Raw genomic sequence first — 12,306 nt, 5'->3', positions numbered from 1 at the left:
CCGTCTGCCGCTGCCCTGGACCTGTTCTTATTGTTCCTGGTCTGGCCTCACTCCCTGCTGAATCCCAGTGTCTCCCTGACCTTTGACCCTTTGACTCAGTTGTCCCTCTCTGGCTCCTCTCCCAACCCTTGGAACGTATGACCAGACACACTCTCCAGTTTGATTTTCAGCACCTCCAGGAGAGCAGGGTGTGTCTCTGCCCTCTGGTTCTTCTGTACTTACCACTTGGACTAGCTCCAGGCCCACGATTCTTTGACGTTTCACCGCCGCCTGGCAGCTTCTCACGCGCTCTGTCCGGCTGGGTTGGACACCTCTTTCTATCCTCCCCTCATCCTAGCACTCGGCACAGTGCTCTGAATACAGGGGGGCTCAATGAAAATGGGCCAGTTATGTATAGAATGCTCCCAGGTTGCCCTCATGATGGTGAATGTTCGGGGGATGCTAAATAACATTAGCCGGAGACAAGCCTGGTTAGCCACGGTGACACGCCTGCGTAGGGCCTCTTTCCTCGCACTGTTGCAGGTGGTCCGGGGCGCACTTCCTGCCCTTGGCCCTGAGTACTCCTCCAGCCCATGTGTCAGCAGGAACGCTGACACTCAGGAGGAAGGAGAGACGTGTGTGGTGCCCAGGTAGCCAGGGCCCATGTGGGGCGCTGAGACTTTGGCACATGTAGATTCGATCCTTCAAGGTGTCTGCTGAGTCCCTGTCTTCCCCTTTCTCCATGTCTGACCACCCAGACCTGACAGTGTGAGGAATGGAACCAGGCCAGTCCCGGTCAGCGGGGCCTGCCCAGTCAGGTCAGGCCCTGTTCTCACTCACTATTTGCTCTGTGCCTGGAGCAGATCCCTTGCTCACTCTGGGCCTCAGTGGCTCCTCATCTGTAAAATGGGGGTTTCAGGGTCTGCAAACTCAGATCTGATACCCGGCAGGAACGTGATGGTGTGAATGGGGTCAGGATGCAAGAGAGGCAGTGGCAGGGCCAGAATGGAAGAGAGCATGTTTCTTCTGAAATGAAGGGGGAAGAAGACATTAAAAGCAAATTGATAATCATAACTCTTTTTATAAAAGAAAAAATTGCTACAATATGAATCTCTTGCCAGAGAAATTGCAAAGGAAAGAAAACAGATCAGTGTGATGATTAGGGAGATGTTCTTAGAACCCTGAATAAAACATTCATACATGACCCTTTTTTAGGCCTTTCCTTTATCCCTTGCCAAAGATGATATGAAAACCCCCCTAGGGAATGAACAAAGTGATGTTTACACAGTTCTTCCTATTTGAGTGCAGAAAACTCACGTTAAAAAAATCTAGAGGACAGGATTATTAGTTCTTATCTTTCCTGAGCAACCTCTGATGTTGTCAGATAACCTCTCCTTGTGGTTTCTTTCCTCTCCTAGAATGAGCCTTTCCTGAGAACGCTGCGGAACAGTAACTACACATACCCCACCAAGCCAGCCATCGAGGTAACTCCTGACGCATGCCCGCCTCTCTCAGGGACAAACCATTCTGCCTGCCAGTGACTCGGGTGGGATGCAGGTTTCCGAGTGTTAGCTTAAGCAGAAATGTGCCCTTCTTACATACTGAAACGGAAATGTAAAAAAAAAAAAAATCGCCTGAACCACAGAGTTCCAGGATTGTCCTAACACGTTCTCCGGTGCTTACCTGACAATAGCAGCCAACAGGAGGAAGTGCCCATTGACCTTTGTACAAACATCATTTCTGATTAGGCAACTCAGCTTCTCAAAGGACGAAGGGGAGGCAATAGGTATGATCTCCCATTGACTTCCTGAAAGGTGAAAGCCAAGCCGAGTAGAAAGAACTCCAATTCCAGGGGCCGGGCCCAACAGGAAGCTGATGCATATCTAGGTGGGTCCCGAGACTGGTTGGGTTCCAGGTAATCGTACTGGCTCTGAGGAACCCCAAGGACGCAGGGCCCATGGCTTTAAGGATTACTACTCCAAAGATGGCCTAGAGCCGTGGTCGGCAAACCGCGGCTCGCGAGTCACATGCGGCTCTTTGGCCCCTTGAGTGTGGCTCTTCCACAAAATACCACGTGCAGGCGCACACATACAGTGCGATTGAAACTTCATGGCCCATGCGCAGAAGTCGGTATTTTGTGGAAGAGCCACACTCAAGGGGCCAAAGAGCCGCATGTGGCTCGCAAGCCGCAGTTTGCTGACCACTGGCCTAGAGGATCCCGGACCACACCAGGCCTGTCCTCTGTCTTACGTGTCTTTGCTTCTGCTGCTAGAAGAGTTCGAAACCCAGGCCTAGCAGGTGCGGTTTTCTTCAATAGCTTGCTCTGTTAGCCACAGACAGGCAACATCAATATTACCTGGGAACTCATTGGAAATGCGAAGTCCTGGACACCACCCCAGTCCTACTGAATCAGCATGTGCATTTCACAGGACACCAGGGTACCCGGGCACATTGCAGTGTGTGGTTCTCCCCTGTGACAGACCCCAGCTGTGTCTCTGGCTCAGCAGCTGGCTGAGATAGTTCTGAAGTACTCACAGCTAAAGAACATTTTTTATAATGTCCCCCGATATTTGTCATAGGCACAACAAACACAGTCTTGACTTGAGTAGAGCATCCACACAGAAGAAGGAATCTGTGCATGTGATGAATTGAGAAGTTCCTTGGAATAAATTGAGTTATATCAAATTAAGCAAATAATTTTTAAAAGAAGCTTCAGTTTGCTCCCTGGTGAGAAGAGTGTTTTTAAGGAGGCTTGTCTTCGTCATCATCTGATTAAAACAGAAGAAATGAGCTTCCAAATCAGCCAACTAGTCAGTGCCTATTTGTGGAGTCCTACTATGCGCTCAGCACTGGGCTTGTCCCTCAGGCCATCTTGGAGATAGGCAGGTGTTTGCACCTCTGGGGAGGAGGTTCTGTTTCTCCCCCAGCTTGCTGATACTGGTCATTTCTATGCCCTCTGTTTCCCACCCATCCCTTCCTCCAGCACCTGGAAAAGGTGCTCTGTATTATTATTATTATTATTATTATTATTATTATTGATTTGAGAGGGGGCAGGGAAAGGAAGAGGGAGAGATTTGTTGTTCCACTTATTGATGCATTCATTGGTTGCTTCTGGTATGTGCCCTGACCAGAGATTGAACCCACGACTTTGGCATATCTGGACAATGCTCTAACAACTGAGCCACCCAGCCAAGGCAAGGTGCTCTGTATTTTAGAGACGAAGAAAGAAGGAATTTGACTAAAAGTACCCAGGTTATAGGCATTAATTTTTACACATACAAGGAAATGGTTGGCTATTAAGTTAAATATCCAAAAACATATACACATGTGCAAGAAAAATATATGCAGAAACCAGGGACTCTGCAATTGTAAAAATGTCATGTTCTTTTTCTAAATATATTCTAACTAATTATTGTTTCGGCTCTGGCATCCTAATTAGTGTCCATTAGCTTAATGTTAAGTAACAATACCAAAACCCAGCTGGAATCTCTTATTAGGCGTCCAGAAATGTGTTCTCTGGGAAACCCCATGTAGTGTGAATGACTGCACTGTTACTCCCCTGCTTCAGTAGGACTGCTGGCTCCACTTAAGAGCAGAGAGAGTGGAGATGGGAAAGACTGTTGTGTGTTCCCACCATTATGTGTTTTGTGCATAGGGATGGGCAGGCACCCATTTTCTCCTCCCTCATTTCTGTCGCAGACCATTTACAGCTAACAGATCCTTCCCTCACATGACCCCCTACAGTGACATAGTTCTAGCCGCCACCCAACGTTCCTTAGCTAGTTCTCGGCTGAAGCTAACTTCCCTGCACAATGAGTGCTGGGCGTTGTGTCTTTCCTCCTGTTGATTTAGAACTGGGGTAGTGACTTCCTGTGTATGGAGTGGACGCCGTCCAACAGTGTTCCCACCTCGGGTGAGTGAAACGTCATTTCCCACTTCACTCAAGGGCCTTGCTAAGTGTCCAGGTGGTGGGAGACCCTGCAAGCACATCCTGGAGCCTTGAGCTGGCCTCGCCGATTCCCACGATTCCCACGCAATGCGGTCCTAGATCTGGTGTAACCGGAGAATAGCTGGCCTGCAACCCCTGCTGGGCTCCCAGGCCTCTCCACAAATCACACTTCTCAGGTCCACTTAGTCCCAGTGGCAGGCCCTCGGGCCTCCCTGACCTGTGAGGTAGGGCCATTCAGGGATTGGGGTCCCCTCTGCCTACACTCATGACCCCCGCAGCTAGGACTTCCCTGGACCGCTCCACTGGGAATCCGGCTCCTCTCAGGATGGACAAGGCCATCAAGGTGGTTACCTTCAGTGCCTTGGTTGCTCTAACGGATGTAAGAGGCAAAGTTGCTAAGGCCCTAGGCTGGAAGTAGTGTAGTGGGGACCTGTGGGACTACAGTGGAATCTCAGACTTCTAGTCAAGTTTTAAAAGAAAGACCTCCTCCTGACCATCCATCTTTTTGCCTGTCTATCCTAGTCCATGAGCTCCGACCAGGAGACATCAAAGTGGTGGCCGCCCTGGGTGACTCGCTAACTGTGAGTACTGAGCTGTGCCAGGCACGGGCACCCGCCAAGCCCTGTGCGGAATCAACTCTTCCTCCGCACTGGCTTTGCGTTTAGCTGGCACTAGTGAGAACCTACCTGTGTCAGGCACCAAAACAGAGCCAGGCAGCCAGGAGACATCACCAGGCAATCTGTAATGCTCTGCCCTCTGCCCTTCCGCAGTCTCGCTCAAACACCGCCTCCCCAGAGAGAAGCCATATACCTACACATACCCCTTTCCCCATTGACCCCAAGCATTTTGTCTCTGCTAAGGTACTCAGCCAAACCTACCTGCCTGCCTGTATCAGGAATCTCACCTCCATCTACCTGACTCACAGAATGGTGGTCTTACCCACCCCTTCCCAGCGCCCCCTCACCCCGTTTGAAGATGTGTTCTTTGGGGCAGAGGGAGCCCAATTCCTGCACATAGCACAGTTTCACTAAGTGAATCCTATTAGCCAACTATTTAGCTACTGCAGTGTGCACTCTGCTAGCAATTCTGAGAGGAAAGAATGAGACATAGTCGTAGGCCTCATGAAATCTATTCAAATGGGAAAACAAGGAATGTACACAGAAGAAGCTACATAATCATATAGATGACATACAGGCCTTTTTTTTTTTAACCAGATATTTATTTCTGTAACAACAAACAATTTCCCCCCAGGTGTGTGAATGTGTTTTAACTCTGGTATGATTAGCTTTGGTGGCGTGTGTATGTGGGTCAGGGGTGAGGAGGGGATGGGGCAAGATTATAAGGTGGGGTAGATTATTAATTTTTAAAAACCTTTGCATCATTTCACTAGTTATGGTGACTATGCATTATTTTTATAAGTTTTGAAGAGGAATTCCTCTCTCTTTTTTGAGATAGGGCATTTTGAGAAAGTTTTATAAAGGAGACAAAAACTGGCAAAGGTCTTAGAGAATGAATTCAACACCAGTCCAAGGCCCTCCTGTTTCAGATCAGTTTTCTTAGGCCTGGAGATTTGTGTGGGCAGGAGAGGAGAAGGTGAGTGAAGGAAGGAAAGTGGAAACCAGGTTATGGTGAACTCAGGAAGCTGGTAAAGGGGTTTGGCTCTGACCCTGTGGGTAAGGGAGACCCACTGAAAGGTCAGGGTCAAGGGGAGGTGTGAAGACAAGGTGAGCTCAGAAGAGCAGCCGGACACCTGATGAGAAGGAGCAGGCGCTGGAGAGCATGGGGTCAGGTCCGAGGTTAGAGTGTTGTCCACAGCGAGAAGATGACCATCTCACCTCAGAATATGGCAAAGGGAACAGCAAGAAAGAGGTGGGAGCTAGAGAGTGTGGGAAGGAAGGATCTTGGTTCTTCTAGGACTTGGTTGCTGGTTGTATGTAGAGGATTGAGGAGTCAGGACAACTCAGAGGTTAAGTGGCCTGGAGAGGAGCTGGTACATTTTCAGAAAAGGTCAATCCAGGCCCCGGCTGCTACACAAGGGTACAGTCCCACCACCACCACCACCACCCCCCCCCCCCCCCCCAGGGCTGCAGCCTGCTTTCTCTTTGCCTTTTGCAGACCGCGGTGGGAGCCCGCCCCGGCAACTCCAGTGACCAGCTCGTGTCCTGGCGGGGACTGTCCTGGAGGTGAGGGTGTTCTCCACTTCATTTCTCTGGGTGACACTCCCCCAGAGGCCATGAGTGGTGTTTCCCTGTCAGCCCTGTGGAGACGGAGACGGGGCCAGGCTCCATGGCCCGGCGCCGAGATGCAAAGGCCCTGGTGCTCACGTTGGTCCCCAGGGTGACGGGAATCCCGTATCGGGGGCAGACTCTGGTTCTGGCTCAGAAATATGATGACATGTGGAGCAGCGGGTCGGGCGGTTTGAACAGATGTGTTTCTCTCCCCAGCGCTGGAGGGGATGGGGTCTTGGAGACCCACACCACACTGCCCAGTAAGTAGCAACACGCAGAAGCACCATCACGGTGGCCGCAACAACCCCTCGCTGGGGCCAGGGCCTCCCCTGAGCAGCAGCAGGGGAGTCATCTGCAAGGAGGGAAGTCCACCGGCCCCGAAAAGACCCCAAACCGCCCTGCCCCCACCTGTGCCCCAACACTGCACATCCACCTCCCACTCACCTGTGCTGTCTGCTTTCTTCCTCTTAAAAGACATTCTCAAGAAGTTCAATCCTCAAATCCTCGGATTCTCCACCGGCACCCAGGAGGAGACGGCAGGACTGAATGTGGCTGTGGAAGGCGCCAGCGCTCGGTGAGTGGACGTGGGTACAGGAGGGAGAGAGGAGGCCGGGACCTGGCAGCCTGGCCCCAGGTGAGCAGTAATCGCTGTGTGCCTGGCCCTGAGCTGGCCCTACGTGGGTGGTCTCCTGTGACCTCACACCCTTCAAGATGGGCACTAGCATGAGGACACTGAGGCTTAGAAAGTTTCCCAAATGCTCCAAGCTTATCAGCGAAAGTTATCAGAAGACCCAGGATCAGACCTGGCTGGCTCGGGGCCTTTCGCTCCCTGCCCGGCAGAGGTTCAGCGAACTTCTCAGGGACTCGGTGTGTGACCCCACGGACAGCCCGCATCCCCCCCGCCCCCCCCCCGCCCCCCCCCCCCCGCACCTCAGGTCCTCCCGTGTGGAATCTGAAAGGCTGTTATTTGGACATTAGGGAGTGAGGGGTGCGGCCCGGGAACAGCATGGTAGCTGTTTGTTTTCACTCAGGTTTCTGTTGTTGACAATAATTCAGATAATTAAAGCTGAAATGCCTGGCAGAGTTCATTGATTTTCTGCACGGAACGTGCTGGGTGTTTGCTTTTAGCAGGATTGCTGCGCTCAGATCACCAAGGAAACGACGCTGCCCTGACTCACGGTGTTTACAGGAGCCTTCCTTTCAGTCTAGTGAGGAGGGCCCCACGCTCGGTGCGGCCCCGAGACACAGGAAGCCATGTCAGTTCCTCAACGTCATAAGCAAGAGGAACTGATTTTTCTGGAAAAAACAAAACAAAACTGGGCTTCGTGGGGTCCTGATGTCAACATCTAACTGCTGTTATAACTATTATTATTATTACCATCATCATCGTCAACATTGTCGTTTCATTATAATTTACAGCCCAGGCTTCATTAACCTGGAGGTGATTCTTCAGTCTGTTGACATTTTAGCCCCTTTCTCGCTTCACTTCTCTCACTGCCTTTTCTATTTCACTGCTGCTCCAAGGCAGTTACCAAAAGATACAGAAAAGTCAAAAGGTGAACTCCCTCCCTGCAAAGGGCTTACTGTCCAGTGAAACAAACAAGTAACTTTTGGGGGGAAATGTTGCGTACGGCAACATTGCAGACTGAAATGATTTTGTACTTTGGAGTGCAACCAAGAGAATGGAAAAGTGTAGCATGAGGACTAGGCAGTCTCAACACAGATGGAGAAGGGACCCCAGAAATCATGCATCCAACCCCTTTGTGTAAAAGGTGAGCAAAATTCAGCCCTGGCAGGGTTGGGTAGCTTGAGTGAGCTCACGCAACAAGTTCGTAGCAGAGCTGCAAGGAGAACCCGGGTCCCGTAACCCCAAGAGATGGAAAAGGAAATGGAGGAGGAGTGGACGAATGAGCTCAGTGGAGAAAAGGCTCACAGGGAAGGTGGAACTTGCTCTGAGCCTGAAGAACATGGCTGGGGAGAGAGGAGGAAGTGGGCGTTCCTGACTTCCCCCAGTGCCCGTGTGAACTTATCGCCCATGAATTCCCCTCGTCACATCTTGAACCTATTAAAAGATTATGAGTACTTCTGTGGTCACCTTTAACCAGGTCAGGCTTTCTTTATAGCTTTCTGATGTGCCCACCAATAGCAGGACTGTATGGGTGTGGCCCTGGGTGTGTAAATGAGACACGAGGGCAGGGAAGGTGTCATGTTCGCTTGGCCACGTGCCCAGCTCATTGTGGGCATGCAGAGATTTTAAATGGCCATCCTGTACCAGCAACTGTTTCTAGGACTTCCTCCAAGGAGGCCTCTATTGGCTGTATCTCTTTGCTGACGTAATTTCTCATATACATACTTTAAAAAAAAAAAAAGGTTTAACTGACATACAATACACTGTCATTAAAAGTCTGCAATTTAATGTTTTGTACAAGCATATGCCTGTGAAACCATCACTGCAATCAAGATGATAAACACGCCCATCACCCCCAAAAGTTTCCCTGTGCCCCTTTGTAATCTCTCCCTCTTGCCCCTTCCTGTCCCCTACCACACTCCCGGCAACCACTGACCTGCTTTCTGTCGCTATAGATGAGTCTTAGTTTTTCTAGAATTGTATATAAATGAGATCATAGACTATGTATGCCTTCTTGTCTAACCTTTCAGCCAGCAAAATTATTTTGAGATGCATCCATGTTGTTGTTTGTATCGGTAGTCCATTCATCTTTATTGCTGAATAGCGTTCCATTGACACACAGGTCTCTTATCCTGAGTATTCATTGCCTTATTCGTGGCAGACATCCAGGAGGTGAAGGGAGAACGAACCCTGTTCGTTTATGTCTCCCCAGCCTGTCTTGCTGGGAGGGGAAACGTGAGGAGATGGAGAATGGTGTGGAAAGAGAAGAAAAACAAAAGGATTAAAGGGCAGAGAGCGGGGCTTAGAAGTGAAGGCTAACGGAGTCGGGAAGCCTGGAAGGGGAAAGCCGAGGGATAATTTAGGGCTGTGACTTTTTTAAAAATACACAAAAGGTTATTTTTAAAACAGGCAGCCAATTAAGAAGTGAACAGGCTCAGCTTGCAATGAAAGCACTGGATGAACTGTAAGGGCGCTTCCCTGCTGGGAGGCTGAGCAGATGCCACCTCACGTGGCCGGGAGGACGGGCCGACAGGAAGAGGTGGTGGGATCAGACGAGCCTCCAGCAGGGTCTGGGTCCATGTGACTCCGAGGTCATGGCAGACCTTTGATTATTACTCGGCTGAGATTTCCTGAGAATCAAGCCTTTCAATACATTCTGAAGGAATAAACTTAACATAATGCGAGTCTTTTGGAAACACATCCTTGCCAGGCCAAACTCCTGCAGCTTGAGCCCTTGCTCCTGGGCCCACTCTAACCATCCCTCTCTTCTCCTGCCTAGGGATATGCCAGCCCAGGCCCGGGACCTGGTGGCTCGAATGAAAAACAGCCCTGTGAGTACAGGACCCGGGTCTCTAGCTGGGGTGGGTCAGTGGCTCTAACAGACCCCCTACGTCCCACTGCAGCTTCTGCTCTGGGCATGTCCGTATGAGGGGCCAAAGGAGCCACAAGAAGCAGGCCTTGCCACAAAGGCACCCTCTTGGCTGTCCCCCTGGCCCTGCCCCCTACCCCTAGGGTGTGTAGCAGAAGGGAGAGATGGAGCAGAGAGTTGGAGATCCGTAGCACTGGCCTCCAGCAGCTCCCCCGTTTAGGGAGCTGGCTCTGCAGAGCCCTATTATGTAAATATTGGTTCTAAAAATAGGCTTCTCATTCCAGTCCTTCCTCGTTCCCAATCCCAGCCCCTCGCAACCTTCTCACTAGTAATTTCTTTTTTAATGCTCTGTGTTTATGCCTTGGAATCCAGCTCCTGGCGGGACTCCTATTATGGTGGCTGAGTGGAGAGCGGCTCCTTGGAGGGCCTCTCAGCCCCCACCCTACCTCTGAGTCCTCACATGGCCTCCTCTCCAGGCCCCACCTTGGTCTACCCCCTGCTCCCACATCTGAAGAGCCTTCCCAAGAGGCAGCTCTGGGTTTTTGCTTCCAGCTACATCTTTTGCCCTGGCTCCTCAGAAGGCCCTAATGCACTCCACTTCACACGGGACTGCAGCTTTCTAAGGAGGGTTTCAAAGGGACATAGTCTCCTGCAGTGTGTGAGCAGAAGATACATGTGTACACCTGTATGTTCTCTCTCTCTCTCTCTCTCTCTCTCTCTCTCTCCTCTCTCTCTCTCTCTCTCTCTCTCTCTCTCACGAGCTCCCTGCTCCAGCATCACGGTGAGGGTAGGGCATCGTCTCTCCACGGTGAGACAGAGAGAGTGAGGGACACTTGGGGGCAGTCTGGCCAGGGAAGTACCTCCTGAATGTGCCCCCCACAAAGCCCTAAACCTAGGAACTCTGTCCCCTCAGGAAATCAATCTGGAGAAAGACTGGAAGCTGATCACTCTCTTCATTGGGAGCAACGACTTGTGTCATTACTGCGAGAATCCGGTAGGCCCCTGACCCGCCCCTCGGGGACCAGGGGAGGGAGATGCTGACCAGTGGCGTTATTGTGCCCAGGGCCCTGAGCGCCCTCATGGGAGTCACCTTGCCTGCTCTCCAGGCACCTGAGTCCGCCCAGGCAGCCCTGGCTCATACATGCCCCATAAGGCCTGGCCTTTCCCACTGCGGGAGGCCCCTCGGAGACCAGCTTCATTGGTCTGATTCCAGAAGAGTCTAGAAGCACCCATGCTGGGCACTGCTGATGGGGTGGCCTCTGTAATGCACACACACTGATTTCTGGTAGCCAGTGGGTAACTTGTGAGACCCACCCCCCACCTGCTTGCAGTCTCTGCCCTGTTTGTTGGTGTTTTTCGTGGGGGTGGAGGGGGTGCAGGGGAGCTGAAACCATGTCATACCTGGGCTGGCTGAAACTGAACCCGTCCCGATAGGAAGGCTTGCTGCACTTCAGGGACATCATGAGTTAACCAACCTCAGCCTGCCGGCCTGGGAACCACCCCTGTGCCTAACGTTGTTTCTGTGCGGAAACGGGTCCAGACTTACAAACCTTGGGAAGTTGTAACTTTTGGAATACATCTTGTTCTAAGTTGAGGACATCCTGTATTTTATTTGGCCAGAAAAAGACAGCTGCCATTACTCAGAGGTCCTGGTAGAATGCTTGACAGGCACAGGCAGGGGGAGAAGGCATTCATCATTCCTTGTGGCTCAGAGACACCACCGGAGGCTGCATGAGAATTCCTACCCCACACGGGTCTCGCTCTTCCAGGCTCGCCCCCCCCCCCCCGCCCCCCTGTTCTCGGCCTGACTGCGCAGACCCTGGAGGCAGTGACACTGCCCCGGGGGGATTGAAATGTCACTGCATCTTGGACTCAACAGGGTCCAGAAAGCCAGAAGTGACCTCAGAGCCACCTGTGGGGACTTGGGACAGGAAAATGCCTCCACTAGCCCCAGAATGCCTGTCCCTTGTGTAAGCAGGTTTATACTGAGAGTATTTTTGTGAAAAGGACCTGACTGCCAGCCCACAAGACTAACTAGGAAGGGGCTTAACCAGCTTCAGTCGGAAGATGGGTCAGAGGAGCCCACAAAGGACCGTAGGAGTTAGGGGGAGCCCATGGGGCCAGCATGGCCATATGGTTGGAGAAGAACGAGGCCAGTGATGGAAAGGTCTGGAGGAGTGGCAGGCCCAGCACTGCCAGGGGCTGCCTGTGGGTTTGAGATGCCACGGAGTGGGGTGCAGTGGGGATGATTCATGGTGTCTAACAGAGACCCTGTCCACCAGCAATGAGAGCTGGGCTTCTAGTCGGTCCAGTGCCATCCAAGCCCCTGTGCAAATCCACTCTGCCACCATCCCGGGCGCCCAGGGCCTTCTCGGCTGGGAACAGACCACTCTCCTCCTCTGAGGAGCGCCCAGGGCTGAGGAGAGCCCTTCTTTCTTCACAGGAGGCCCATTCAGCCAGGGAATATGTTCGGCACATCCAACAGGCCCTGGACATCCTCTATGAGGTAGGACAGAGCAGCAGCACATTCTGGGTCCCCTTTCCTGCTGGTAACCTCCTGCCTGCTCGTTCCCTGGGGCCGCTCCCAGGGTGCATGTAGGCAAGTTTGTTCTGTTCGGGGAGATGCATGCTGAGCAGAGCCCCACTGCGAGCA

At 51.8% G+C, this 12,306-nt stretch overlaps 1 protein-coding gene across 1 annotated transcript in view; it reads left to right on the top strand.

The window, feature by feature from the left end:
* The window catches only part of PLB1 (phospholipase B1), a 133,890-nt gene that overhangs the window by 108,436 nt on the left and 13,148 nt on the right, over positions 1–12,306 (top strand). The window contains exons 45-53 of the mRNA XM_036335004.1: positions 1,398–1,463; positions 3,832–3,892; positions 4,451–4,509; positions 6,044–6,111; positions 6,373–6,416; positions 6,631–6,730; positions 9,564–9,615; positions 10,567–10,647; positions 12,097–12,159. Coding sequence (XP_036190897.1) covers positions 1,398–1,463; positions 3,832–3,892; positions 4,451–4,509; positions 6,044–6,111; positions 6,373–6,416; positions 6,631–6,730; positions 9,564–9,615; positions 10,567–10,647; positions 12,097–12,159 — 594 coding nt within the window. The remainder of the gene's footprint in view (positions 1–1,397; positions 1,464–3,831; positions 3,893–4,450; positions 4,510–6,043; positions 6,112–6,372; positions 6,417–6,630; positions 6,731–9,563; positions 9,616–10,566; positions 10,648–12,096; positions 12,160–12,306) is intronic.

This window comes from Myotis myotis, unplaced genomic scaffold (assembly GCF_014108235.1).
Source record: "Myotis myotis isolate mMyoMyo1 unplaced genomic scaffold, mMyoMyo1.p scaffold_m19_p_14, whole genome shotgun sequence".
NCBI lineage: Eukaryota > Metazoa > Chordata > Mammalia > Chiroptera > Vespertilionidae > Myotis > Myotis myotis.
Note: the sequence above shows the minus strand (reverse complement) of the source record. Positions and strands in the feature narration are given on the sequence as shown.